Source organism: Amblyomma mixtum, chromosome 9 (genome assembly GCF_055824585.1).
Source record: "Amblyomma mixtum isolate Tamu chromosome 9, ASM5582458v1, whole genome shotgun sequence".
NCBI classification, from domain to species: Eukaryota; Metazoa; Arthropoda; class Arachnida; order Ixodida; family Ixodidae; genus Amblyomma; species Amblyomma mixtum.
In genome coordinates, this window is record NC_143020.1 from 83,727,722 (window position 1) to 83,753,229 (window position 25,508).

Sequence of the window (25,508 nt, forward strand, 5' to 3'; positions counted from 1 at the left end):
TCGGCTTGAAATTAGTAAAAATGGTTTTAACGCACCTTTGCACATCAAAATGTACGCTCCTACTTTTCGCGATATTGTTACATAAATAGATTTGTGCCTAACAAAACAAATCGCCAGAGTGCTAGATAAAGTAATTTATGTCGTTATATACGAAATATTTCTGGTTTAAATCTGATCCGAGCGCAATGTGCAAATCTTAGTATTAACATTATTAAAGTGCCAACTTTATTAGCTTAAAAAGTTTTCATAAGGTTTGCTAAGATTCTCTTTCTCGAAAAGAAAAAGCAACCAAAAGAACTGTACCAACGCAGGCGAGCACGCTATAGACAGAACAGTGTGTTTACTGAAGAAAAAGATACGTGAAAAGTCAACAACTCAGAAATCACTCAGCTCGTTTTAAGCCAAGATTTGGCTCGTGGATAGCCTGCATAGGCAGGTACCATGAGAGACTATAACTAAGGATATTGTGTCGCTGTATGGCACAGCATATTCTTCACCCTCTGAACAATTCGCGCATTCGCAAGCCGTTGGGCTTGCGAATCACGGAAAATTGACTTTATTCGACTAATTTTATTGCTGGCGACCAGAAGCCGTCTGAACAGCTTGCTAGAGGCTGCCGCCCTATGCTTATGCAGATAGACAGATAGGAGATCCCGCTGCTTTCACTAAGCACGCTGCCATTTCTTCTGGAGCTCCGTGCTCCATGTCTACGTCGTCTACGTCGTCTACGTCTACTGGTGCAGGAGACGCCGCTATGCTTGTGGCGGCCCTGTACGACGAAGACCAGCTATGCATTTTCAAGGGCCTTTTCTTTTCTAATAAGAAAACTCAGAAATCTGATACTTATAAGGGTAGGACTCTTAGGTTTAAACCAGAAAAGAAAACGATAAAAATGTATAAAATGAATTTTCAAAATTCCGTTTTAAACAGAACAGCCGGTATTCTTGGCATGCCTGCCGCAGTTAGCTGGCTATCAAGTAGGAGTTACACTGAGTGAAAGGAGGAAACTGACGAAGTCCGGAGCCAGGGGAGTGCTGAGATGGCGTAGTGGTGGATTAGCTAGCGCAAGTCTGCATTTTAAGGCATTGCTCTGTTATCTGACACACCTCTGAAGACTGAGAAGTTGCACCTCGTCGCCATACGTCGTCAGCTGGCGTAACGATGTTCACTCTAATCATCTGCTTAAGGCAGTAATTCGGCTAAGTTGCTGTCCCTAATGCATATTAGGGCTCTCGAAACCATCCATAAGTGTCACGAAAAAGTATGGCTACCGGGACGATTCAGCGACAATTCGACCGCTGTCGCCAGCAAGCAGGCCCCGTTTGCTCCACCCTCTCGCTCAAGCTAGCGCAACGACTCATGTAACACTACAAGCCACCTTTGAGAATTTAACTTCATATTGCTTTTCATTTTGGACGGTCCTGTCGTTTACCATCCGTTACTTTTTTATTAGCATCTTCATCCACAAGCATAGGTATATACGCTATTCGAGTAATTAACGACAATTCTTGCGTTAGGTACAGGTAAATAAAATGACCTGGCTAAGAAGAAGGCCAAGTTAAAGTGTAATTGAACATTCACCGTACACAAATGTAACTTTATATCACGGAAAGAAAATTACCCTCAATTTACTTCGTTCAACTAAATGTGACGCAAGTGCGACTGCACGACATGAATGGACCTTTGGCCTAGCTCACTTATGAGAGTTTTGCAGTGTAAGCCGCAGCTGGCGCGACGCGGTTTCTATTATTCCACTTGCGGCAGCTGCTGCAAAACGGGTTTGCCGCCTGCAGGCTTCAGCAGGACAGTTGAGGGGAATTTTGCTAGAGACCCACCAAGTGTTAGCGCACATCCACCTGTCACGCATGCCAGGTGGCAGCTGGCAGATGAAGGCTTCAACCGCAGACAGGACGGTTTTATCGCTTGCAATGCATCATCTGCTGGCGCATTAAAAAAGAGGAATTCATCCGCAAGCAGTAATGTTGACCAAAGAGATGCAGGGAACTGTGTTCTAAAGTAAAGACAGGAAAAGTCCGCGGAATATAAAAAAAACCACAAGAAATACAATACCTAAAAGCGTGTTATGTTGGTCGCTACTGGTGTGCTTGAATAGGTATCCTTATTTCTTCCCTGTTTACACAGAGAAAAAGTTTTTTTTGCGGTGTTCTGATTTATTTTCTTTCATTTGCCATTCCGTTACACTTGAAAAGCGGGGAGCCAACGTACACTTAACTTTTTAAAGAATTAATGTATTTCCCTCTAAACAAAACAAAAGTCGTGCCGATTAGCGCGTGCAGGAGCTGTGGTTGTGGATTCAGGTTGGCATTCAGCGCCTGCATCTTGGACAGCTATACGCATCTAACGGAGAAAAAAAAAATCTCAGGAGGGAGCGTCAGGCGGTCACCTTGATGCCTAATTACAAAAAAGTTAAAAGGGGAAAGTAGGTCCCCGTGATCACATCACGTGATAGCGTGCGGCGTTACCTATCCCCGCAGCGCGCGCATGCGCGAAGAAGCGCGGCAAACAGACTGTAGATCAACATCCTCGCTGTAGACGACCGCGCCATGGGCTGCACAGACACGCGCACTAAAACATACCAGCACCAAAACATTAGGGACTGACTCGGAGAGAGAAAAACGGTGAATGGAGCGGCTTCATGTCCACTTCGCTTGCGAGGTTTGGCCGCATGGCATCCCTTTCCCTCTAGAGTTCTTTTTTTTTCCTTCTTGGGATGTAACGTAATCCTGCTCACTCTCCATCTGCAATATTTTTTCGTTTCCAGACTAGCTGAGAAGAAAAATGGCATTTAATCTTTTTTTTTTCGTTCACTAGTTTTTTATGCGACCCTATTAAGGTGCGCCGGCACTTGCACGTTCGAAACCACCCAGCCGATTGGCGTGAGCGGCTTATAAAGTCGACGAGCCGAAAGATTGCGAAACGACAACACGCGATGGCGCTTTCGCGCGACTCGATCTGAAGCAGTTGGCGACGAGAGTGTGCGCGCGTGCGCGTAATGTATTTACGAAGGCTATCGAGCCGGCGAGCCATGCCAGACTCCGTCGGGAGCCGGTAACCGCGTCGACGACACGGAAAACGGTGAGCAGCGATTGCTGGATTGGCAGGGGCGATTCTTTCCTGAATGCACCTTTCAGCGCGTCTGTTTCTGCGGAATGTAACAGCGAGGAGCGTCAATAGAGCGTTTTTGTAAAAAACTGTGCTGAGTGGTGATTTTGAGCAGTGCTGAATGACCACACGGCAGCTCGTTATGCTGTTGATTTGCTGCCTTAGGATGCCGGTGGGACAATGTACCTGGCCCAGAGCACGCCCCCACTGGGCGTGCGCTTAGAGAAACCGGCGCACGTTGTAGTTACAGAATATTAGGCGCACGCGAAACCTTGCGTAAGGACCCATTGATAGAAATTCGCTCTCCTAAAACTCTTAATAGCACTCCCAGTCGGCTATTCCCGTAAGTTACATGCCATCGCAGCGTCACTAAAATACTTGCGTGAAACTTGGCGCCAAAAAAAAAAAAGGAAAGAAACAATGGGACTGTTGCTATGTTGTTGTGTTGGGTTTATTGGCGCATAAGCAGCTAAGGCTATCATAAACAATGGGACTGTCCGACAGAGAAAGCCCACACGCAGTATCTTGCCTTTGTGTGCCTTCCGTCATGTCAATTCCCATTTTGTGCTCCGTTCCAAGCAGGAAAGAACCAGTTCACCCAAAAAATAAGGTGCTTGGTGTACTCCAGAAAACGGGGATTGTTTCTTGAGGCGATAAGTACTTCTGGCCCCAAGAATTGTACCAAAGAGGTTAGTCGAGTGTCGTGATTAAGTAGGTTTTGAGTACTTCTAAAAATCTTGCGTAAGAGGGTAAAATGACACCACAGATGATGTTACTGCGAAGTTGGCAAGATCGTCACTCTTCTACTGCGGCAGCCTGAATGCGGCTGTGCAAGGGTTTTGCATGAGTAAGAGAGCAAGGTTAAGTGATGCGTGCGAGGTATAGCGTGTCCTTTTTCAAGATAGCAATGAAATTTATTCAGCTAGCGAGAGTACGAGTTTCCAAGAGTGGTGTGGGTCTTAGAAACATTCGCCTTAATGTGTGGAAGGTGCACCAACATCTTGAGAAAAGAAAGATTTGAAAATTACTGTTGGATTACACTTAAAACCTATTTATCTGACAAGGACACTTGTTTTTCACCTGAGGACTGGCATTACGACCAAGTCAAAGGAACCTCAGTAGGTGTTTTTCAGGTGAGGGCTGGCATTACGACAAAGTCAAAGAAACCTCAGTAGCTGAGCGCCAGGAATTCTGCTTGCTCGTTTGAATGCAGGGTCTTATGCTTTTCGCAAATTATTGCCGTTATTTGTGTACGTGGTCGCTGCCAAGCTGCTGTTAATCAAGCGGATTATTTTAATAGGTTGATTAGCAGTTAAACGCCAGCGGGCATGACACTGCTTGTGCAGTTTATGTACACGAGGAGACCACGTATAGGTTACCAATGTGCAGCAAACAATGTATTACATGATATACTATTAGCTGCTTGAAAATTAAGCAGCTTTATGGCTAGAAGAATCCTCGCATGCATATATGCATTCATTCATCATCTACGTGTGCATCTTTGTGTTAATGTAAGCTACGTTACTCAATATCTTCATTCGGGCGGACCTCGTTTATTAGGCCATATGGTTTGTGCTCCCGTTATGTGGGCGGTGGGGCTCATTTAGGTAATTATTACTGCTTCGTTGGCATGAGGAATGAAAAAAAAATGCCTGAATGTTGAATAACACTTATGGAAGGGTCGTCATTTTGTACAACTGGGGAGGAAATATTTTGAAGTAAAAGTGTTTACTGCTCACTTTCATTCCTTTCTGCTGAGCCGCGTCCTGATTGTTAATCAAGCTGAAGAAAGCAGCTCCGTCATAACAGTGTCCGTAACTAGACTAGCAACGGAAAAACGATGACCGCCTTGAGCGAAACTGTTGCCCATTCCGCGTCTTGCTCAGGGCTTTGAAGGCCAAGTTGCATGGCCGGGTACTTGATTAATAACTTGGCAGGCCTTTGTAGCCTTGTTCAGAGATGTAGGAGAGAGAATTGTGAGCCTAAATATAATGGGTAAGATTTCTTTTCCCTTTGATGCAAACTTCATCATAAATAGGCTTACCTGAGTGGCTATATGCGACGTGTTTTTGTTCGCTCATGGTTTCCGACCAATTTCCGTGCATAAAACCACACAAAATTATTGATTTCACGCCAATTGGGCAGTGCTAAACAAGTTGATACTAGAAAAGAACCCTGAAGAAGCACGCGGTTCGAGACATGTGTGTTTCACAACTGACACAGCTGCCCAAAATATAAAAAAAATTATCAATAAAGCGCACTAGTGGGGTACTCGTTGTCCTTCGACAGGTCTTCTTTTAGTTTCCTCGAGCACACATGGGACACACTCAGAAATACGTTAGTATAGCCAGATACAAATAAAGAAAAACGTGGCAAATGCCCCTCAAATAATGCCCTCCAACCAATGGCGCTGATTAATGCGCCTGATGGAGTGGTTAATCCCCTTTGACATGCTGTCGTGAAATGGTTAGCGAGTGGCAGATTAAAGGGAATTAACCAACGACTCAATCGGAGTAACCGCGGCATCATGAGAGCTGGAGAGCGCCATTGGCTGCACGGCTCCTTTTGGGGTGCGCCTTACATTTCATTTAGGAGTTGTATCCAGCTGTAATGACCTAGGGCCTTATAATTTTCATGTTAGTTGAGCGCAGATTAGAACAGCCTGAGGCCGCAGTCAAAGCTGGCTTAGTCGAAGACCGCTAACGCGTGTAGGCGTGCAAAGATGTTAAGCGTCCACTGTACCGTGTACAATGTTACAGGTGGTTAGTGACAAAGCGGAGCCTTCCATTGCGGATTGCGGCAGCTGTGCATTAGGACGCAAGTAACGTTTCCACTGCGGACAGTTGAACTACGAACAAAACTTCTGAAAATAAGCTTCATGTTGAGATACTACAGCTCACATGGTTCGAATTAGGCGTCGTAGGCTTTAAAAAAAAACTCGTCCGCAGCGATTGCTTTTAAGCTGATCTTCCTACGCGCCTCGTGCGTACGGTTTCAATTTTGTGAGAAAAAAGCACTAGATGTCGTAGCGGTGGACAGCTTTAGAGAGCGTTCCGTTTTTCGAACAAGAACTAATTTTGGCAATCACTTTGGCGGCTCGATATTGCCACTGGCACGGACGACCACGCGTTGCTAATTAAAAAGTAAATGCAAAGTTTAGTAATTCACCCAGCTGATTAGCACAAAGAGGGTATTAACTGACGGCCGCCGAGGAAGACAATTTTTCCAGAATTAATTTTCTTACTATTTTAACAATCCTACCTATAAGAATTTTTTAAGTTGCTCAGTGAAATAGCCAGTATAGATGAGGCAAATCAAGTTCAAGTAAGTCGAAAACAATTCTTTGTTACTAATGGCATGACCCTTTCTTTGAAACAACTTAAGAGGCAAACGACGAAGCTAAATTAGGGCATTATTTCCGGGAACCCAAAAGGTTACTGCCAATTTTAGAAGCTTATGAAACGGGCTTTATTCATAGGTGAAGGTATTGTGCGAGGGCTGGGCAGAGCAGGCAAGAACAGGTCCGGGCCCCGAACAATTAACGCTCTAGTCTCGCGGCGCGTGCCAGCTCCGCCGCTGTAGCTGCCGATCATCTTCCTCTTCCCAATTGGCGCCGGAAAAAAAGAAGCCATCCTGGCGATTTATGGGGTCAACAGGACGCAGGAGTCGTAGAACGGCTTCAAACGAGACAAGGGGACAGTGTCGCGCCTACATCGCCGGAGATCAGACGAGAGCGTAAAAGGGTCATGATGCTTCCTGCCATAGCGACAGAAGATACGAATATCGTACTCTTGAAGGTGTAAGGGCCCGTATGCGAGGCGGCCATTTGGGTCCTTGAGGGAGGAGAACCAACAGAGGGAATGGTGGTCCTTAATGACAGCGAAAGGTCGGGCGTATACGTAAGGCTAAAATTTTCCGATTGTCCAAACGATAGCGAAGCACAATTTTTCATTAAATGATTAGTTCAACGCAGGCTTGGTCAGGAAGAGACTCGCGTAAGCAGCGAAGTACTCAACAAACCCGGGTTTGCATTGCGCAACAACAGCACCGATATCAGCGCCAATGGCATTTGTGTGGATTTCAGTTGGAGCATCGCGGTCAACGCGGCGTAAGGTGGACGGTGAGGTGAGCAGACGGCGCAACATGCTGAACGCATCGACACTGGCAGGACTCCATCTTCAAAGGTTGCTGCTCCCGCAAAAAAAAAGGGTAGTCAGAGGTGCGATGATAGAAGGAAACTGCGGATAAAGCGTCGGAAGGAGAAGCAGAGGCTGATGAAACTGCGAAGTTTTTTTTTTTTTTATCGTGGTGGGTTTCGGGAACTCAGCGACAGAACGAAGCTTTGCTGAGTCGGGAAGCACACCGTCCTTAGATACCACGTGACTCGAAATCGTCAACCCCCGCTGCAGGGGCCGATCATCTTGCTCTATACACATATTTTATTTTGTTAATGTTCGAGTATAATGCTGCTATAAAAATATCTTGAAGAAGCAGTTCGGTGTTTTGAACAGAAATACACTCTCTCAGTGTTCATTTTTTCTTTTAGAATTTAATAATAAACTATCTTTTTCTTCTGGCAGTCGTCTGACTTATTTTTAACGTGCATATGTGATTTTTTTAAGTTTCGAACTGTTTCAGTACTCCTTGGAAATTCAAAGTCCACTGTTGCTCACCATGTTTGGGGCGCTTATTTTTTGGTCGTTTCCTAATTTTTTTTTTGCACTGGACGAAGCATCTGCTGCGGGCTCGACTGTGTGTGTCACGCCTGTAGCCTACTTCTGGTCCCAGAGGCGAAACATGTTTTTTTTTATGGAATATTTTCCTGGCCACGCTATTTGTACAGCGTCAGCTATTTATCAAAACAGGCCGTGCCAGCCATGAGGGTGTCCTGGACGCTGTTCCTGGTCCTGACTGCTTTGCTGTTGTTTTTATGGCCGCGACTGCCTCTTCTCTCGGGCGTCGCTGAATGCGTGGGTACCGTACTCTTGGTTCTGTGCGCCAGTTACTTCCTCACAAAATGGCTCTGGGGACTGGCTTTTGTCCCTCAGATAAGCGGCGACGGAAAGGCGGTGCTCATCACAGGTAAGAGGGCGAGTACCTTGAGTTTCGCATCGAAAGAATGAATGAGCTGTTTATTTATAAAGGGAGTCTCAAAGCGGTTTGCTGGGGTATAGGGTTTTTAAGGAAGGTAAGCGTAGGAGCTTATTGATACATGAAAGGGCGACTTGGGGGGAAGGGGGGGGAGGGGGTTGCTCCACACTGCTTTGTAGAGAAGTAGAGGTCACTTAGCCTATTTGCCAATACCTTCCTAGATGCCGTTAGCTCCGGCCATTGTCAATGCACGAAATTCCTCGCCATCGGTGGGAAAACCCTGCTTGGCGACGAAGTTGTCGCGTCCCTTGCCGAACTCTGAACAATGCCAAACTAGGCGGTACAGGTCAGCATGAAGTCTACATTGCCCCATGATGTAAAAAGGGCTGGTAAGCTATTTACGGATTATGTTTGGAGTGTAGGCAGCATCGGCGACGATGACATCGTATCAATACAAAAATATGTAGCTAGAGTTCTACGGTTGTATCCAGTGGGCGTTTTCGTACTTGAAATTCTCTTTCGGTGCTATGAGCAGATCTTCAGCAAAAAGATCATCGCGTCGAAAGAGAATTTCAGGCACGTAAACGCCCACTGGATGCAACCGAAGAACAGGTTGCTAGATATTTCTGTATTGATAACATCACATTAAAACTCTAATAACCAAATATTGGAGGATTCAAAGAAACTAACTCGGAATCACGCCAGTGAAAGCACCGGAATACAAAGGCCAATCTAAAAAAATTGTTAGTGACTATGAAATTTGAGAAACTGACACGTCGCGAATTATCGACAGTGGCCACTTTTTACAGCCAGTGCTCGTTGTTTGGAGCGGAAACTAGAATTTTTTTTTTCTAGCGAACACCGTAAAAACAGTTGTTCTTGCTTGAACAGAGGTGGAGATTGTATGTGTAGCAATTTGTAGCGATTTGTAGCCTTTGCAGCAATCTGGATATAACAGTGTAGTCGGATTTTCAATTTTATTTGGCAACGGGGCGTTTCTGGACAGTCTTCTTCTTTACTGCACATGTGACTGTAAAGTAAACCTGAAGGAATTTGGCGGCTCCAGCCTTGCACCAGTTGGTGTATTTTGTGCTCCTTGCTGGTCGAATGTCTTGTCAAAAAAAATTTTTTTTAGAGATCTCAATTGTTAGGAATGCCCGAAAAGATTAAATGAGAATGGTGTAAAGTATCAAAAGAAAGGCAATGTTCCACGATTTATAACAAGGCGACATTATTGGACCTCGCTCTTGCTTCTGAATGCAATTTATGAAAGGACTGGCTCACAGAATGCAGATGATAACAAGCACAGAGAAGATCGGCAACGATATCGCCTCTTCTTTTATGAACAAATGACTACTGCTCTGTGGCCGTTATGAGCATGCATGTCTAAGACCAGTGCGCGATCAGCGTGAGGCTCAAAGCATGTTTGGTAGCAAACATTTCCGATTTCCTCTGCTTTCTTCATATATAAACGCGGTTTGAATTTTGTAAGCAGCGTTCTTGGAAGTTTATTTTTTTCACATGGAATTCGTGAGAATTTCACGAGAACAGCTGCACTTTGAAGAATGGCTGATTTATCTCCTTCAAAAGCGTGAACAGAATTTCAATACGAGAATTAAGAACTAAGAAATATAGTTTTCTAGATCTATAAGAATTGGTACTATTGTTGCTCAGACAAAAGTGGTTTAATTGACATATAAACTTTGTATTTGCCGTGGGAAATGAATAATTTGGTCATCTATATGATTCGAGCCGTTAATAATTAGGACCAAAAAGTATTCTTTCTTATTTATTAGAAGAGAAGTACCAAACACCCCGTGATCGCTTTTCGTCTGCAATGCAGGATGCGACAGTGGTTTCGGTCATCTCTTGGCTAAGTTTCTGGCCCGTGACGGCTTTCTTGTATTTGCCGGATGCCTGGATGCGAAGAGCGAAGGGGCTTTGTCGCTCAAAAACCTCAAGGGGATCAAAGTTCTCCAGATGGACGTTACTAAGGACGTCGACATAGACAACACACATCGAATCGTCAAGCAGGAGCTTGGCACGCACAGTAAGGATTCTGTTTTGAGATCTAGTAGCACCTTAGATAGGACAGCTTGGTGGCACTGTATGCTCTGTAGTAGATAATTCTTCATGTAGCAAAAGAAGAGGAAACGAAATGCCTAATATTATGTGAGGACCTACTAGGTGTGACCGCTACAAGAAGAACACAAAACGCAGGACGAACTGCAATTATTAATAGTTCACTTGGAAAAAGATCTTGGAGTTTTTCTAAGCATCAAGTGAGAAGCTAGCATATGGTGCCGATCAATACAGGTAGTAGTTACTCAATACCATACTTATTAATTAGTGACAGTAGTAATGTAAGTAAATACTGTCTAACTGAAATCTAGTTCACCTTGGCGGATCCCGCTAAATACATTAAACTCTTAGACGAATGTGAAAACAACAGAACTAAAGTGCCTTTGCGCATGCTTGGTAAGCGTGTTGTATATATAATTACAGGCTTAGATGCATGAAACAGGCGTCTACCTTGGAAGAAGAAATTGAGAATTTGCAAGGCCTACTGATTTCACAAAATGTATGCTCTGAAGATTTTCTTCGTTGTTTTGCTGCCAGGACGTCAACAAATGTGCACTATAAGAATGTTACGGACACTTTGCAGATGGATAATGCAGGATACTTCGCCAGTAACAGAAAAATGGAGGTCCTTAAAATATTAATTCATGTTTGCTATCTTGATATGTTTCATCTGTTCACTTATATTAATGCAGTTACTGCATGTTTATTTTCGTTGTAAGTAGGGGTTGGATTTAATGGTTAGACACTATAAAAACTCGAAAAACCTGCTTCGGTTTGCGGTATCATTGACAGCCAGGTCATACCTTCCAAGCTGGTGAGTACGGGTACAACGGGTTATAACAAAAAATCGCAAAGTTTGAAATGAAAGATAGGAGTCAAATAATGGAGGTCGTTGGATAAACTAGTGTAGTTTACATGTTGAGCTCCGCTACTTAGACACACGCCGGACGCATACCGAGGGGCTCCATCAGCTCGTCGAGCTCCTTTTATTACTGCAGTGCCGTCTGCTGGAGATTGTCATCACCTTATTCGAGCGATTAAATGTTTAAAAATGCCTTCCTGCGGCATATGAAAACACTGCTGACATTCGTAGTTTCAACAAGCTACCTTCAGACCGTAACCAAAATATGTCGTGTTCTGAATTTAAAGAGAGTTCAGCGGCATTTCTATGGCTGCCGTCGTCATATGCCGATTACGAGGGCTGAGAAGTGAAATTCCTGCTTATAACTTCCGCCTAAGTGAATAATATATTCTGTTCAGAGCTTACTGACGCCACGTTTTTTCCCCGTGCCGGTAAGGAAAGCCGCACCGAACAGCCATCGCAGCATGCACGGGAACCGCCGTAGGCGCCGCGTACTAAATAAAATATGAAGGAAGCGGTTATGCGCCACGCTTCGCTGCCTTCGGTTGAATCCAACAAAATGAGGCGACGAAGCGCTACAGAAGGAGCTTCCTGCTCTGTCTGGATATCAACACCGGATAGACATCAAGTCAACCTTAATTAGACGCGCCAGTGAATGAACATGCTTTCTGTTGCCGTTTGTTTTTCTGTTGTACACAAATTTTTTTTTGTTCACTGTAATGCCTCCTTTTGAAGCAATGAGGCGATATATAAATGGCATCCAATTAGGAAATACATTTTCGCAGAACTATGGGCTGTAGTGTGCAATGCCGGCATCATGAACAACGGCCTCATCGAATGGGTGACAATGGAGAGCATCAAGCGCATCTTTGACGTCAACGTCTTCGGGGTGGTACGGGTGGTGAAGCAGTTCCTGCCCATGCTCAGGGAGAGCAGAGGGCGAGTGGTCATCGTCACCAGCGGTCATTGTAAGTATTCTTAGGATGTTGCAACCGCTCAACCGAACGGTTCCATGACTGAGCAGCGCTGGCGGTGTTCGCAAAATGATTAGAGGCCTTTAGCATAGCGCGCAACGATAACGTTATAGCGACCGCTACAGCGCGCCGCCAGTGCGCGTGCAGAGATTGTCCTGAGGGCACCAGATTGCATCATGCTCCCGCCAGCTTAGAGCCCACCTGCAACGACAGGACCTATCAGTGCGTGATCACTGACGGCGTGCGGGAACGGCAACGTAGCGGTGTCGGTACGCACTGTGCTAAAAGTCTTTATAAAAGCAAAGATCAGGTACGCGTCACGGAACAAATACTGTGTTTATGTGTTGGAGTAAATGCTTTATGCTGCGATAAATATGTGAGCACGGAGATTGTGGAATCTTTGCTTTGTCAATAAGCGGAAGGCATACCTTCTTGTTCTCTTTTTCACAAGCCCTGCAGGATTTTGCGACCTGGAAATACTCGTCAGATGACCGTTAAAATGTTCTGTTAAACGGATATTAATACAACACCCAGTCGGCCGAACACAAATAAGCTCTCAAGAGAATAGAAATTCGTACACCACAGCGCACACGTGTGCTTCGAAAAAAGTTTGAGAAGTAGCGCGCACAACCGTAGACGCCGTGCCGCAAAGAGCAAAGGCAGTTTCTTGATAGCCCAGAGGTTCAAGGGCCGCCTGACTGCCCACGTGATTTTAGACACTCCACATGAGTCATCCGATCATTAAATTATTTTCTGTACAAATACTTAAAGCAGAGGCCCTCAGAGAGTGGTCATGATTTGCAGATAGGTCTCCCTTATACGGGCCTCTGAGATGGTGGTTCAGTGGCTTGGGATGGCGGTGTGATACCAATTTCTTTGTTTTTTCTTTACTCAGGTTACGATATCAAGCATGCAGGGGTTTTTGTCGAACATTTTGCTGTTTCGTCCGAAGCCAAAAATTAACGAATTTTTTTACTTTTTTTTCACAGCTTACTTTACACTTCCATTCATAACGCCGTACGCTATGACGAAGCATGCAGTCCTCTCCCTGGTGGATGGTCTGAGACGAGAGTGTTACGAGAAATGTGTCGACGTCGTAGCCGTTGAACCATTGCTCTACAGGTAAGCCATTGCTCTACAGTAAGCTGCTGGGTTCTTAATTAGTGGGCAAACTGTCTGCTATACGTAAAGTGTTGCTCGAAAGTCAGCGGGCCAGTGCCAGCTTTTGAGGCATGTAGTGTGGCATATACGACATTTACGAGCGCAAAAACTATCTAATGGTTAACAGAAGGCTCATCCTGTCCGCTGGGAATCTTGGTAGGTTCACAGGTACCTAAGCACCAGACTGAACAGCTCAGAAGCACATCCCGTGGCCTCGGGACTTTTGGTCAACGCTGTAATGACAACTTGTGTTAGTATTATGTGCATATTACCAAAACACTTCAAGAAATTACCTCAGTTAGAGCAGAAACAAACCCAAAGATTAACCACATTTTGAGACAGTGTGCGTATTTCTGCTTTATGTGTATTACCGCCAGTTTACTGAGTAGTCTCCGAAAGGCCTAGTTTTATTGATGCACCAAATTACTAGCGAATGAATTCACTAACCAAGGAATCCAAGAAATGTGCAGAGTAAGTTGAGATCTACTTCAGGTATTTCAATTAACAAATTACAGGTCAAGAGTTACGGAGGCCGCTGGCTGCGTAAGTACCATTGAACAAGAACTCAAAAGCCAGCCCGCCGAAGTGACCGCGAATTACACTCCGCAAGAGATTCGCGACTGGGCACAGTCAGTGAACGCCCTTTACAACTGGAGGATTAAGGACGACATTGAAGAAATGGTTGACCAGATGGTTCTCGCCGTCAGGGAGACAGATCCGAAGAGCCGGTACAGAACGATGAGCCTGTTTGACTACGTCTGGAATGGCGGCCTTAGGGCGCTGCCTGCAGAAGCTGTTGACATTATTGTGTTCTGGCTGCGGAAGCTGCTGGTGTGGAAGAAGTGAGCGTCGGAGTGTTCGCAGCGGTGTGATATATATTGTTAGTGTGCTGAACGTGGTGCTAGTAGCTGGAGGCCTCGTGCTAGTGAGGTAAGTTTTGATGAATACAATATGTTCAGTTTAAACTCTTGAAAGTGCGCTGCAACTTGGTTTTCCGGCTTTTGATTCCGCGCCTTTACTATGGTTTTCAAGAAGACTATAGCCACCGGAAGGCTACGTAAAAACTTGCACTTTAATAAGTCACGTGGTTCCGGAACAACTCCTGCACTACCGGACTTCGAATTGGACGATCACTATTGCAAGCTTAAGATGCCTTACTTTGCTTCTGCATTTGAGTGCTGAATCCCCACCGTAACCGTCCATATCATGAACTTGTTTAGCGGCGTAAATATGCTTGCAGGAAAATTTCTTTTCGCGAGATTTATTGACTACTTATTTTTCGCGCTGATAGCAGTCACCCTTTTCTACAAAGACTTGAAGCTCGCCACCACCGGTCATTTCTGGCTTCACTCCGTTGGATTTACCTTTTATTAGTATTCTCTCTGTCAATGAAATAGGCCACTGCCGCCCATTTTGCGCCTGGTAAGTCTTGGGCAAGTCAACTGAACATTCATTCCAGGCTACCATATCATCTGCTAGTGCTGCGCCAGTCTTGATGTCCCAGCTATGCATTGCTGTATACTTGCTCAATAAAACAAGCATAAAGCATGTTTGGCTACCTACGGCTGCGACAATTCGAATAATCCTCAAATATACCAATACTGGGCCGATTGCCTGTGCTGCTTGGCTAACGCCTCCATCGCTTACGCTAATGCGTTACACTACTTGGCTTGGCGTATCTTTTATCGTGGTCTAAGTACCTTTTAGGATAAAAATGGCAGTGCAAGACGAAGTATTCCTTGTCCGAAGTCACTGTGGGTATTAACAAAAAGATGCAGAAGACAATTCACAAATCATCTGGAGCCATTGTATTTGAACTGGCTGATCCGGCATTTGGCGCTGGCATTAGTCTGTATTTACAAACACGGAGCTTTGGGCTCCACACTTCCGTGTTTGTTTCAAGAAGCAGCGGATGCCACTTGGAAGACGTGAGCTAAAGTGTTATGAAATGCGGAATAAATCTTCTCGGCATCTTTATACGTGTTGATTCATTAGACTGTGCCTTGGAGCAGCAAGAAGCGCCCTCCTGCACCATCATATGTGTTCTTTGCTTTTGTACAATTTTTGTACACAGATGGCTGAGGCTGACAAAGGTAAGGCGCGACTCGTTCTTATGCAAGTTCTCATTTCAAATTTTGGTTTTGTATGTAAGTTTAGGCACGCAATACAAGAATGCGCATGTGGGCATAAAAACTTTCACATCGTTATTTTCAAGGTCAGAGTAGTCTGACTGCTAGTGTGCTATTGTGCTAATGGCTTTCAAAATCACCCGGCAAGGCTAAATGCTTCCCATAGATTGTGGTGCATTTGTAAATGACGTGTAGAGTTGTGCTATAGCGGCTATGGTTCGCAGTACAGGGACATTGTTCACTTTTAGGCTAAGAGAAGAACCCAATAATGTCCTAGTAATTGTTCTCGCGAGAACAAGGCTGCACGAAAATACTTTAGGAGAGATTCCCAGTCTTACCGGGTGGATTTACAAGGGGGGGGGGGGGGGGGCTTCCATGAGTGGTTCATGAAGCCACCCATGTAGTCATATAGCTTGAGTTTTTTAATGTGTTTAAGTTTCTGATAGAACTAATGTTTCTTTCTTGACTGCCACCACTAAAACTTCTGATAGGGGGCGAACAGCGGGGAGTCAAATCATAGCGTTGTGAAGTGCAGCACGAGGCGATAACAACAGTGAGATGGCAAAGGAGACGGAAGGGCTTAATGAAGAATTAGACTAGATAACCAAACTGAGTCCCCTGCGAATAAAACCAGCGTATCTCGAATAATCATTATCAATTCACCGAAAAATTTTGCGCATTCACCCTTTTTTACGCTCCTTGCTATTCCACGAAAATCCAAAGGTGCTCTCGCATCTAAATGGAACGTAATTGCAGGAAGACACGTTGTGCATGAAGTCTAAACTGATCCTTCCACACGCACCGCGTTTTTAGCAGAGGAGTTCTCGCAAAGCACTTAAGTTCCAAGGTGCTCTACGGCTTTCCTGCAAAGGTTGCAACCTGAAATACAAAGTAAAAAAAGAGCCAACGTTTGATGATTCGCGCTTCAAGGCCAGACGAGGGGACTGGATGTAAACCACCAGTGTCTAATGACGCATAACAACCACTCTGGCACATCAAAGCTACGACACAAAAACGATGACATGAAACCAAGCCGAAAGAGAGGGCGATAGGGAAAGATAGACAATTGTTTTTGTCTATGTTTGCTAAGGTGCAGGCCTTAGATGCTACCACGGGTGCGAATGACGAAGCGAGAAGTGATGCCCATATACTCAAAATCCCCGCACGCTCAAGGATGTTCCCAGTGTATAATCAAGTCCTGCCTAACGGAGAAACGTGAAAGATGGTTTCATCACCATCACAACAAAGACGGCGCTTACCCACGCCCCAAGAGTGTCTTGAACAAAGAGCAAATGGTCGCTAAGGCACTCCCAGAGAACTTCTTATGGACGCCTGCTCGGGGCAACTGCATACGCAGATGATGCGGTCCTGGCTTCCATGCATAGCAACATCTTTTGCATACCGTTGCCGACCATTGGCTGTTAAGTGTAAGTGACTTCCGCAAGCGCTCACCGGTCGTTTTCCACCTAAAGTTTCGGCTCTTTTAACATGTGGTGGTAAGCGAGAAAGAATGTTTTTAAAATCAGGGTTATTAGCTCGATGATGATGTTATTATCGTTACTACAAAAATTTTACAGCAAGCAGGACCTCTGAAAGTTCGTTTGATCGAAATTGTTTGAAATGGGCAGACCATAAGGGCACTTTGTGGCAAAAATATCTTGAAGATAGCAGTGCTATTTGGAATATATCTGTTTTTTTTTTTTGTTTTTTTTTGTCACACAACAACAGGGAAGGCGAATAGAGCAATGAATCAAACGGGTAGCACGTGAAGGAGTTTTAGTGAAGTTTTGAAATTTTATTTGGTCCTTCGTAGAACATTTCGTGTAACGGCTGTAACTGCGTCGATGACTTCAGTTGGAAAAGATGTCATGAAAGCAATGGTGGGCGCGTCTCGGCCTAAAGGGGATCTGTAAGTAACTTTAGGGTAGGTTTCTCGAACTGCATTTTCGAGAACGTCTACGCATTCCTCGGGATCTTCTCTGACGAATCCCTTCAAACTAGTCTCCAGTGCCTCCGCCCAGTCCTCGATGTCCTGGTAGCTGTAATCCACGGTGACTTCCTTGTCGTGCTGCTTGAATTCTTGCATGAGAAGGTCTATGGGAACGCGGCCTGTCTTGAATATAGGGGTCCTGCGCGTTAAATATGAAACATTGACAAAAGGAAGTAACAATCAAGAGTTGGTCTCTTCACCGTGCACAACCGGAACCAAAGAGCTCGGTGTGCTGGCAAAAACAAAAGGAACTACTAAATGATACGGACAAAACAGTGGTACTGGTGCTGCAGATTGGTACAAACGTGAGAAAACTGTCGTACCATAACCAAAATGAGTGTATGCATTTCAGTTTACATTTATAACTTTACTGGAATAAACAGAGGTTATAGTAATGCACAAAACGGCAGTAACGAAATTTGTGGGACGATTTTCGTCTTGTAGGTATCAGTTTCTTGGTTTTTCTAGAGCAGTGCAGTCGGCTTCAGTTTAGTGCGTTAGATCAGTGGTCACATATGACATGTTCTCAAATGTCCATGATTTATCAACGTGTGTTACAATGCTGCAAGATAATTTCTTGGATAATGATCACTCATTCACAGCGGGCTGCTTCGATTCTTGCTGAGGGAAAAAGCGAATAGTGCATTGTTGTGATATCCGTGGTAATTTCCTATAGCTCAAAGCTCTAACGTAATGGTGGTTAAGAATAAGATAAGAAAAAAATGAATTTACAGCACATTCCGACGAATAAAAGGAAATGCTCAGTCGCTGGTAACGTAAAATGCGACGTTCAGCGTGACGTCACTATTTTACACTGCAAAGCGACCGCTTGTCTATGAATTGCACGCCAGCTGAGCACGTAGTGCGTAAAATAAAGCTGTGCCATATTAAATGGTACTGATGAAAGCACAATGCCAAAGGAAAGAAAATGGTACGCACATCATGTTGACTCAGAGGTAAAAGAAACTGCACCTCCATGTATTTATGAGAAGAAAGCACCAAATGGAATACGGCAGTAGCACGAAGGAACGGACGGGGCAGGTGCTGAGAGTGAAATGAATTTTGTCTCACTTTTGTGCGTTTCTATGTACCGACTGAGCTAGACATGGGCTCGTGCTCACGGATTTAGTTTTTTTTATAGATCTAAATTTCTTCGTTCAAGAAGCGACAACAAAGACACCTAACATTTGGATTCCTCTTTTTTTTTTTTCAAACTACCATAAATGCCAGCTATAATTCGCTGATGTCCTTGATGCGTTCGCTGGACATTCACTGAGTGTCGCGAAGTGCATAGCCTATTGAACTAATATTTTGACCAGCAAGCCTTTTTGTTTTGAAAGCCACCTGAAAAATCGACCCAAGGGGCCTGATATATCTAGCACGAACACGGGGAGCACCATAAATGTTTCGCTTCACCATGGTAGTTTGTAGTCAAAGGGCACCTCAGACACAATTGCGTTCTGCATCAAACGCTTCCACTGGAGCTCCCGTTGTCTAAAGATTGAGGCGAACCTCGCTGGGGAACCACAGCTGATCTGAGGCCGGACATCAAGCCAAGATGTGGCAGAACATTGAAGCTAACACGAAACATGAGGTCGAACATAACACCGAATATAAGGCAGAACACTACAAAACTTTCCTTCCGAACTGTATACAGCTGGGCGTAATGCGCCGTGTGGGACTACGAAAGTACCATGGCTGGCAGGTAACGAAGAAGATTGGGTAAGTTGCTGTAGCATGAGGACTGCAGCGGTTACCTCTACACATTGCTCGAAATCACCGGCGTTGGAACAACGCGCATGCCTGCGGGAGGGTTAGATGGCGTTTGCACAGTAAATGTGGTGCAGTAAAGGTTAAAGAATGCCCATAAGGAGCGCGTCTTTAAACAACTTAGCGCCGCTTAGCAGACCGTGCAGTAGAATCATCGTTGTTAGATCGAACGAACGCTACCTCATGACTCCGGGATCAACATCACGGGGGCTCTACGCGTCGAACCAGTGAAGGGAAGCCCGCCACTCAGTAAGCCGACCTTTTTGGAAATCGAGATTTAATGAATTGTGCTACGGCTTCTTTCAAAGCATTTAATGCTTGCAACTAGTCTTGACAACGAGACAGGCTACAATTTTTTTTGTGCGCTATCTCTAGATTCCCTGCTAGCGAAAAAGCCGCCCTGCCATGGGGTGGAGCCTCCACCTGTCAGTTGCCACCTGCCATGGTTGAGAGGTGGCAAAGTGGAGAGAGAAACAGCGCCTGTCCTTTCGTTCACTGCACTGAACTACTATCCGGTGAATCCAAGAGCAGTGCTCATCACATCGTCCGTGAGCTTGCAGTACTGACCTATAACCGGATGGTTCCACGGTGACGAAGTCGACACCACTGCCGTGGCACTCTCGGCGGAGTCCGTCCATCATAGACACCATGGCGTGCTTTGACATGCTGTACGGCGTTACCATGGGGAAAGTGAAATGACCTGGAGGAGGACGCGAAAGAAGTGAGGTAGACAAAAGAATATCTAAACTTCACGAGCAGCAAAATCAGCATGGTTGCTTTGACAGTACACCGTATCAATAGAGGGTTACTAATTATGGCCATGAAATATTTAGGTCTAGATAAGAAAGAAAGAATAATAGTATTGTGAGCCCCGCATGCGGCTTCGTCCATTTCACCTATCTGTATGCGACTTCATCCTTCTCACTTTTGTGGGCTCGTCATGATTGATTCGGCTGTTCGCTCGTGTGGCAGAGAACGCTACGTAGAGACCACCGCCTTGCCTGATGGCTTGGTGCCCGGAGTTGCGACCTTCATTCTTCCTGCGTTGCGTTAGTCACAAGAGACCAACTAGCCAAGCAAGAAGGTCTACGCAATTAACTTTCTTAAATAGCGGCGCAACTTGATGCCCTTGCCAACAAGATCACATGACAACCTGCCCACCAGGCACATCACTTTCTGCCTCAGGAAGAGACTGGTAAAAAAATTAGCGTTCTTTCCTGCCAAATTTTCATTTCGCCTTCGGGCTTTATTCGTACTTCTTAACTTGCATCAGTATGAACCAACTGTCCCTCAAAAAGATCGACTCTCGTGCAGCAATGCAGTAACTTGCAGAGGAAGCAGAAGAGAGTCTGGCAAAGCCTTCTGGGCTATCCGAAAGTAACCTGGTGAGCATTACTTACAACCTTTGTGTCGAGGAAGGTGATTCCACCGTAATGGCTCGAATCTTAAGCTCTGCGTTCACCCTTCAATTTCCCTCCATCGAATCAAGCGATCACATTTGCGAGTTTTGTTTTTGAAGCTTTCCTGTATTGACATTCGGAAAGAGGTTGCCAGGCGTGAGCTTCACATCAGTCTCACCTAATGGGCTGGCCACGGCGATGACTCGGCCTCTGCTCTTCTTGAGAAGAGGCAGAAACTTTTTGATGACGCGAAGCGCGCCAAATACATTCACGTCGAAAATCCGAATGATGGTAGCCATCGTCGTCCACTCCAATAGACCGGCACTTCCTATTCCGGCGTTTGCGACGACTGACCACAGTTCTGCGTGGAAGAAAGGGGAAACGCTTTGTGTTCGTTACAAATGCCGACAGAAATGCATTTTCGCTCGCAGCACAATCACAAAACGAAGAGCAGATTTAAGTGAGGTTCTACGCGAACAAATATAAAGCGTCTGCTCTTTATTTAAACGATTCGATTTCCAGCTGCAACAAATAATTTGTTTGCCCATGAACTAAGTAGGTGCATGAGTGCTGACTGGGCACTATTGGGCGAACTAGACCCCTCCCCCCCCCCCCCCCCCTTCCTCAGAGCGTTATTACCAGGAATGCAGGACAAGCGCCTCTGGTTCCCTTGTCACCCACCACGTGACACATGGTTCCGAACATTAAAAAAAGCGCGTTAAAATCATCCGTGGCGCAAGAAAGAAAGATAATAATAGAGGGACAGCCATTCTAGAACTATAGGCTGCTAGGCTTAGCGGTCCTGGCTGCGCGCTGTCTGGAATTCTTGGTAATAGCTGCAAGTGCCGTGACGGTTAAGCGGTGAGAATAACCGTCACTGTCAGCGGTGCTCAGGTTTGGGATGACAGCTAAAATAAGGTATCTAGAAACACCAACAACCGCCGCGAAAAACGCAGAAAGGTGCACGTGAGCATGCATGGTATGGTCACGTCAGGTCCGAGAAACACAAAGTGAAAATGGCGTGTGCCAGAAGAGAAAACGAAAAACACAGCAAAACAAATTGAAGAAAGCTTCGCCTCAAGGTTATCTTTACTTATCAAGGAACAAGTGCAACAACCTATAATAAAATTTGAATGACTTAATTTTTTTTCTTTTAAACATTCCGGAAAAGAAGACAATGAACGCAGCCAGCCATGCAGCGACGTTTTTGAATACCCGTCTCGTGATAGTTTCAACTGCAATTTCTAGGGAAATGGACCCTCTCACTGTGAACTAATTGCGCTGGGAGCGCTTGAAACAACCTGGCACGCTATCTTAAGTACTTGATTTCGCGCGCCTCAAAGGACTCAATTGCTAGGATTCTATTGTGTGACACCCCTCTCAGCGCAGACAAGAAATAAAAAAAACACGGCTTCCTCCATTTGAAGAGCTCTATGACGTGAGAGCTTGCATGGTGCTCAATTTCGGAGCAGTTCAAGTCATTTTACTCACGTAGTGCAACCATGTTGGTGCGGCGTGATTTCAGAGATGTGAAAGTGTTCTACAGTTCAGCTGACAGGTCTTGAACATGCTGTCAAAATTCATACGTTTGCACAAGTCGTTGCTCATGCCTATAAAATTCGAGAACTACGTCAAAAGCGACTAAATCTTTTCTTCTTATTTTCTGGCTCTGAGATAGATATCTCGAAAGCTAAACTATGTGAGGAGCCCTGCGTTGGTCGCCGGAGCTCAACAAGCGGGGCGATAAAGTGATAGAAGGCACCCGAGATCTGAGTTTCCCACCGCAGTGAAAAAGGGCAATTTGTATCGATCTTCTGTAACAAAAAAAGGAGCCTTGAATAAATGAGATATAGCGCATTACTTAAGCCCGCTCTACTTTTATAGCAAGAATAAAAGATTATTGCGGGTTTGTTCTGACAGGAAAGTAACTCTCAGCCGCCTAAAGCTTCATTACTGCAAAAACTGCAGACAAAGCAGCCGCCATTTGCCTCCAGAAATGTCGTGTCACATTCCGTTCATTCACGTTTGTAAAACGGATGTTTTGTAAAATTTTTGAAACTGGTATTCACTTGGTATTCACTGGTATTCACAAGATTTTCCATTCTTCTGGTATGTAGCCAATGTTTCTTTTTTAGTGTTTTCATCGCTCGCATCGAGCAATTAGAGAGAGACAGACTTTAACGATTGCATTCTCTTTGTCGAGCAGTTAAGACTGCCATAGAAAACCAATAGAGAACGCTTTCGACCGTAGCGAAAACGTTAGTAGCAAGAAATGCAAACCTGCAGACGGAAGATCGGCAGATATATTGATTTTTATAATGGAATCTTTACAAGATATGAAAATATTGCATTCATAAACCATTTCCCGTCGAAAAATGGCTTTGTCCAGAAGTGTTGGGTATGCCTCTCGACACTGCTGGTACTGATGCTCGAGCTGTACACAGGCACGACAACAGGCAGATCAGAGGGAAGTTGCGAAATATGGCAGCTCTCAAAAGCGCTAGCGTTCAGTTTACAAAGAACGCACATTGTGAAATGGGGAATAATGCACGGAGCTTCTCAAAACATGTGCAGTGCCACGATTTGCATATGCACAAAAAGGAAATTTCGTACCTTCAGGGGTTTCAGTGCCAGGACTTACCTCTGTTGCCGAGGTGCCCCTTTACAGTGTCCCAGGCATCGTCAACGTGTTCTTGCTTTGTGACGTCAAGCTCGAGTACCTTAATGTTAGAAAGGCTTTTGAGTTCCTTAGCACCGTCACTGTCAGAGCTCAGACATCCAGCAAAGACCAGAAATCCTTGACGTGAAAGTCGTTTCGCCAGCCGATGGCCGAAGCCTGTGTCACACCCTGCAGAGAAATATTTCTAGTTTAATCGCATTGATTGTGCGATAATCGCACAATTATATACGCAGTGTTAAATGAAAAAATTTATTTATTGTAAATTGAAGAGAAATGAGAGCTTATCCGTAGAAGCTCAGTTTGGAGGAACAAGCTTAAAGACAGAAAAAAAGTACACGATTGGTGCATGTTTTTTTTTATGAGAGAATAAAGCCAATAATAAAGCAGACAGAACACCTGAAATAAACAGAAAAACGTTCAGTATGCGTGAAAACCATTTGAAATACCTGCTTTTCTCACATTCTTTTCCAATTATATGCTCTATTTTTGTTAAACCACAGTCAATTTGGATGCAGCAATATTGAGTCTTCCTTCGTTCATATTATGGAGAACTATACGGGTCTATCAGAAACCGAGTCTATTGCAATGTGACCGGGCACGAGAAGATCAAACATTGCTTCCCACGCCTGGCGGCTTTTCAATGGCCATTGCCGATATGCAACCAACTTTACGTAACCGAAATAGTTACCAGCGTTCTTGAGCCCTAGCTATTTAGTGTGCGTCAGGATGCACGCGTTTTCGATTTCAGAGAGGATAGTACTGAATGTAGAGAGTTGTTTTTAGAAAGTGTGTCAAGTTCGTGTGGTTTTTGCTCTTAATTGTTAGGTTTTTAGCGAATAAAAGGGAGTACTTCTCATTCTGGGTGACTACACATGGCGCTTGCCTGGCTTCATTTATGCAGAATTCAATCACTTGGGTGAATGAATGAATGTTTATTTCGTTTTTTGCCTTACAGAAAGCGTGGGTGATGTAAAAATAGCGGTTCGCAATAACAGCTTGACGGGCTTCGTCACCCGAAAAAGTCGACGATGACAGCAGCGCCAGTTCTTGCGGCATACAAATAACAATTCACATTTCAAATAAAACAGGTAGGGGGGGGGGGGTAGATATATTAAACAATGATAAGGGAAGAGTAAAAAATAACGGTCAACATAAGTATTTCAGTAATAATACAACCTAATCAATAAAATTTCTTATTGATTAGGTTTATTTATTATCTTAATACTGCTACCGCACCGCGAATTCCGAGCGTCTTCCTAAATTAACTCCACGTTGACGTTGGTACTCTTGCATGTCCTCATAAATTTAGCATCACTCTCTTGTTAGATGGGCCGCGTTCAGTAGCCTGTATGCGTCCCCAATTTTCAGTGTACGTTAGAAACCCCCATAGTTCGTGACTTCAAGTTAGTAGTTTGCTTTAGTTTTTACCCTTCATGTCTTCGCCGTTAACATGCTTGCACAATGTCCGAAGTGTGTTACGCGAATAAGTGTTAACTTTGTAAAAACAACTTAGCTTGAATATCCTTTTGGCCTTCTCTCGCATAGAAATGCTGTTCGCAGAAAGCACCTCCTCAAGGCATTCCTTACATGCACAACGTAATTTGTAGCTCGATGTGTCAACCTAGCTTGCTTCAAAGTCATTTATGGCCACAGAGCAGAAAAGAAGTCCACTTACCTGTGATAAGCACCGCCTTGCCGTCGCCGCTGACTTTGGTCACAAAGACACTGGCCCAGAGAAACCGGGAGAGCATGTACGAAAGTTTTAGGACAAGCCACGTGGCACCGATGGCATAAGCGATTTCATGAAGCGGATTAAGGTAGCCCCAGAATCTCCAGAAGAGGAACACAAAGAAAGCGCACAAAACCAGGGACGTTCTCATGACGACAGGTCGTTGTAGCTGTACACAGAGCAGGCAACAATCTTTCTTGCTTGGTGAGTTTATGAAACCGTTTTTAGTACTTCACGGTGGATTAGTTTGCCTGTTGGAGGACTGTCAGTAGACGGCTCAACTACATCATTCGTCATCGTCTGAACATACTGGCTCGCCGTCCGATCGTGGTCAATTCCCGGCACGAATTTGAAGGCACACATTCTGCTATCTGCGACTGGCAAGAATTGGCGATTGCAGCATTTTCGTCATGGTTTCGACATACTGGCTCGCCGCACTATCGTGGTCGATTCTTGGCACGAATTGAAAGGCACACGTTCTTCTACCTACGACTGGCATGAATTGGCAATTGCATAG

The 25,508-nt window shown here is 44.8% G+C and overlaps 2 protein-coding genes across 2 annotated transcripts; one reads left to right on the top strand and one right to left on the bottom strand.

Annotated features, from left to right (window-relative positions):
* Positions 1-2,992: 2,992 nt before the first annotated feature.
* LOC149329925 (retinol dehydrogenase 7-like) lies at positions 2,993-15,270 on the top strand. The gene is made up of 6 exons (XM_089560665.1): positions 2,993-3,096; positions 7,989-8,205; positions 10,058-10,264; positions 11,944-12,126; positions 13,122-13,254; positions 13,809-15,270. Exons 2-6 carry the CDS (start codon positions 8,001-8,003, stop codon positions 14,137-14,139), a joined length of 1,059 nt encoding a protein of 352 aa, XP_089416791.1. The 5' UTR covers positions 2,993-3,096; positions 7,989-8,000; the 3' UTR covers positions 14,140-15,270.
* Positions 15,271-17,133: 1,863 nt separating this feature from the next.
* Positions 17,134-25,218, bottom strand: LOC149329926 (retinol dehydrogenase 7-like). The gene is made up of 5 exons (XM_089560659.1): positions 24,938-25,218; positions 23,224-23,430; positions 20,761-20,943; positions 19,750-19,882; positions 17,134-17,551 (listed from the first exon to the last, which is right to left on the bottom strand). Exons 1-5 carry the CDS (start codon positions 25,140-25,142, stop codon positions 17,218-17,220), a joined length of 1,062 nt encoding a protein of 353 aa, XP_089416785.1. The 5' UTR covers positions 25,143-25,218; the 3' UTR covers positions 17,134-17,217.
* Positions 25,219-25,508: the final 290 nt, after the last annotated feature.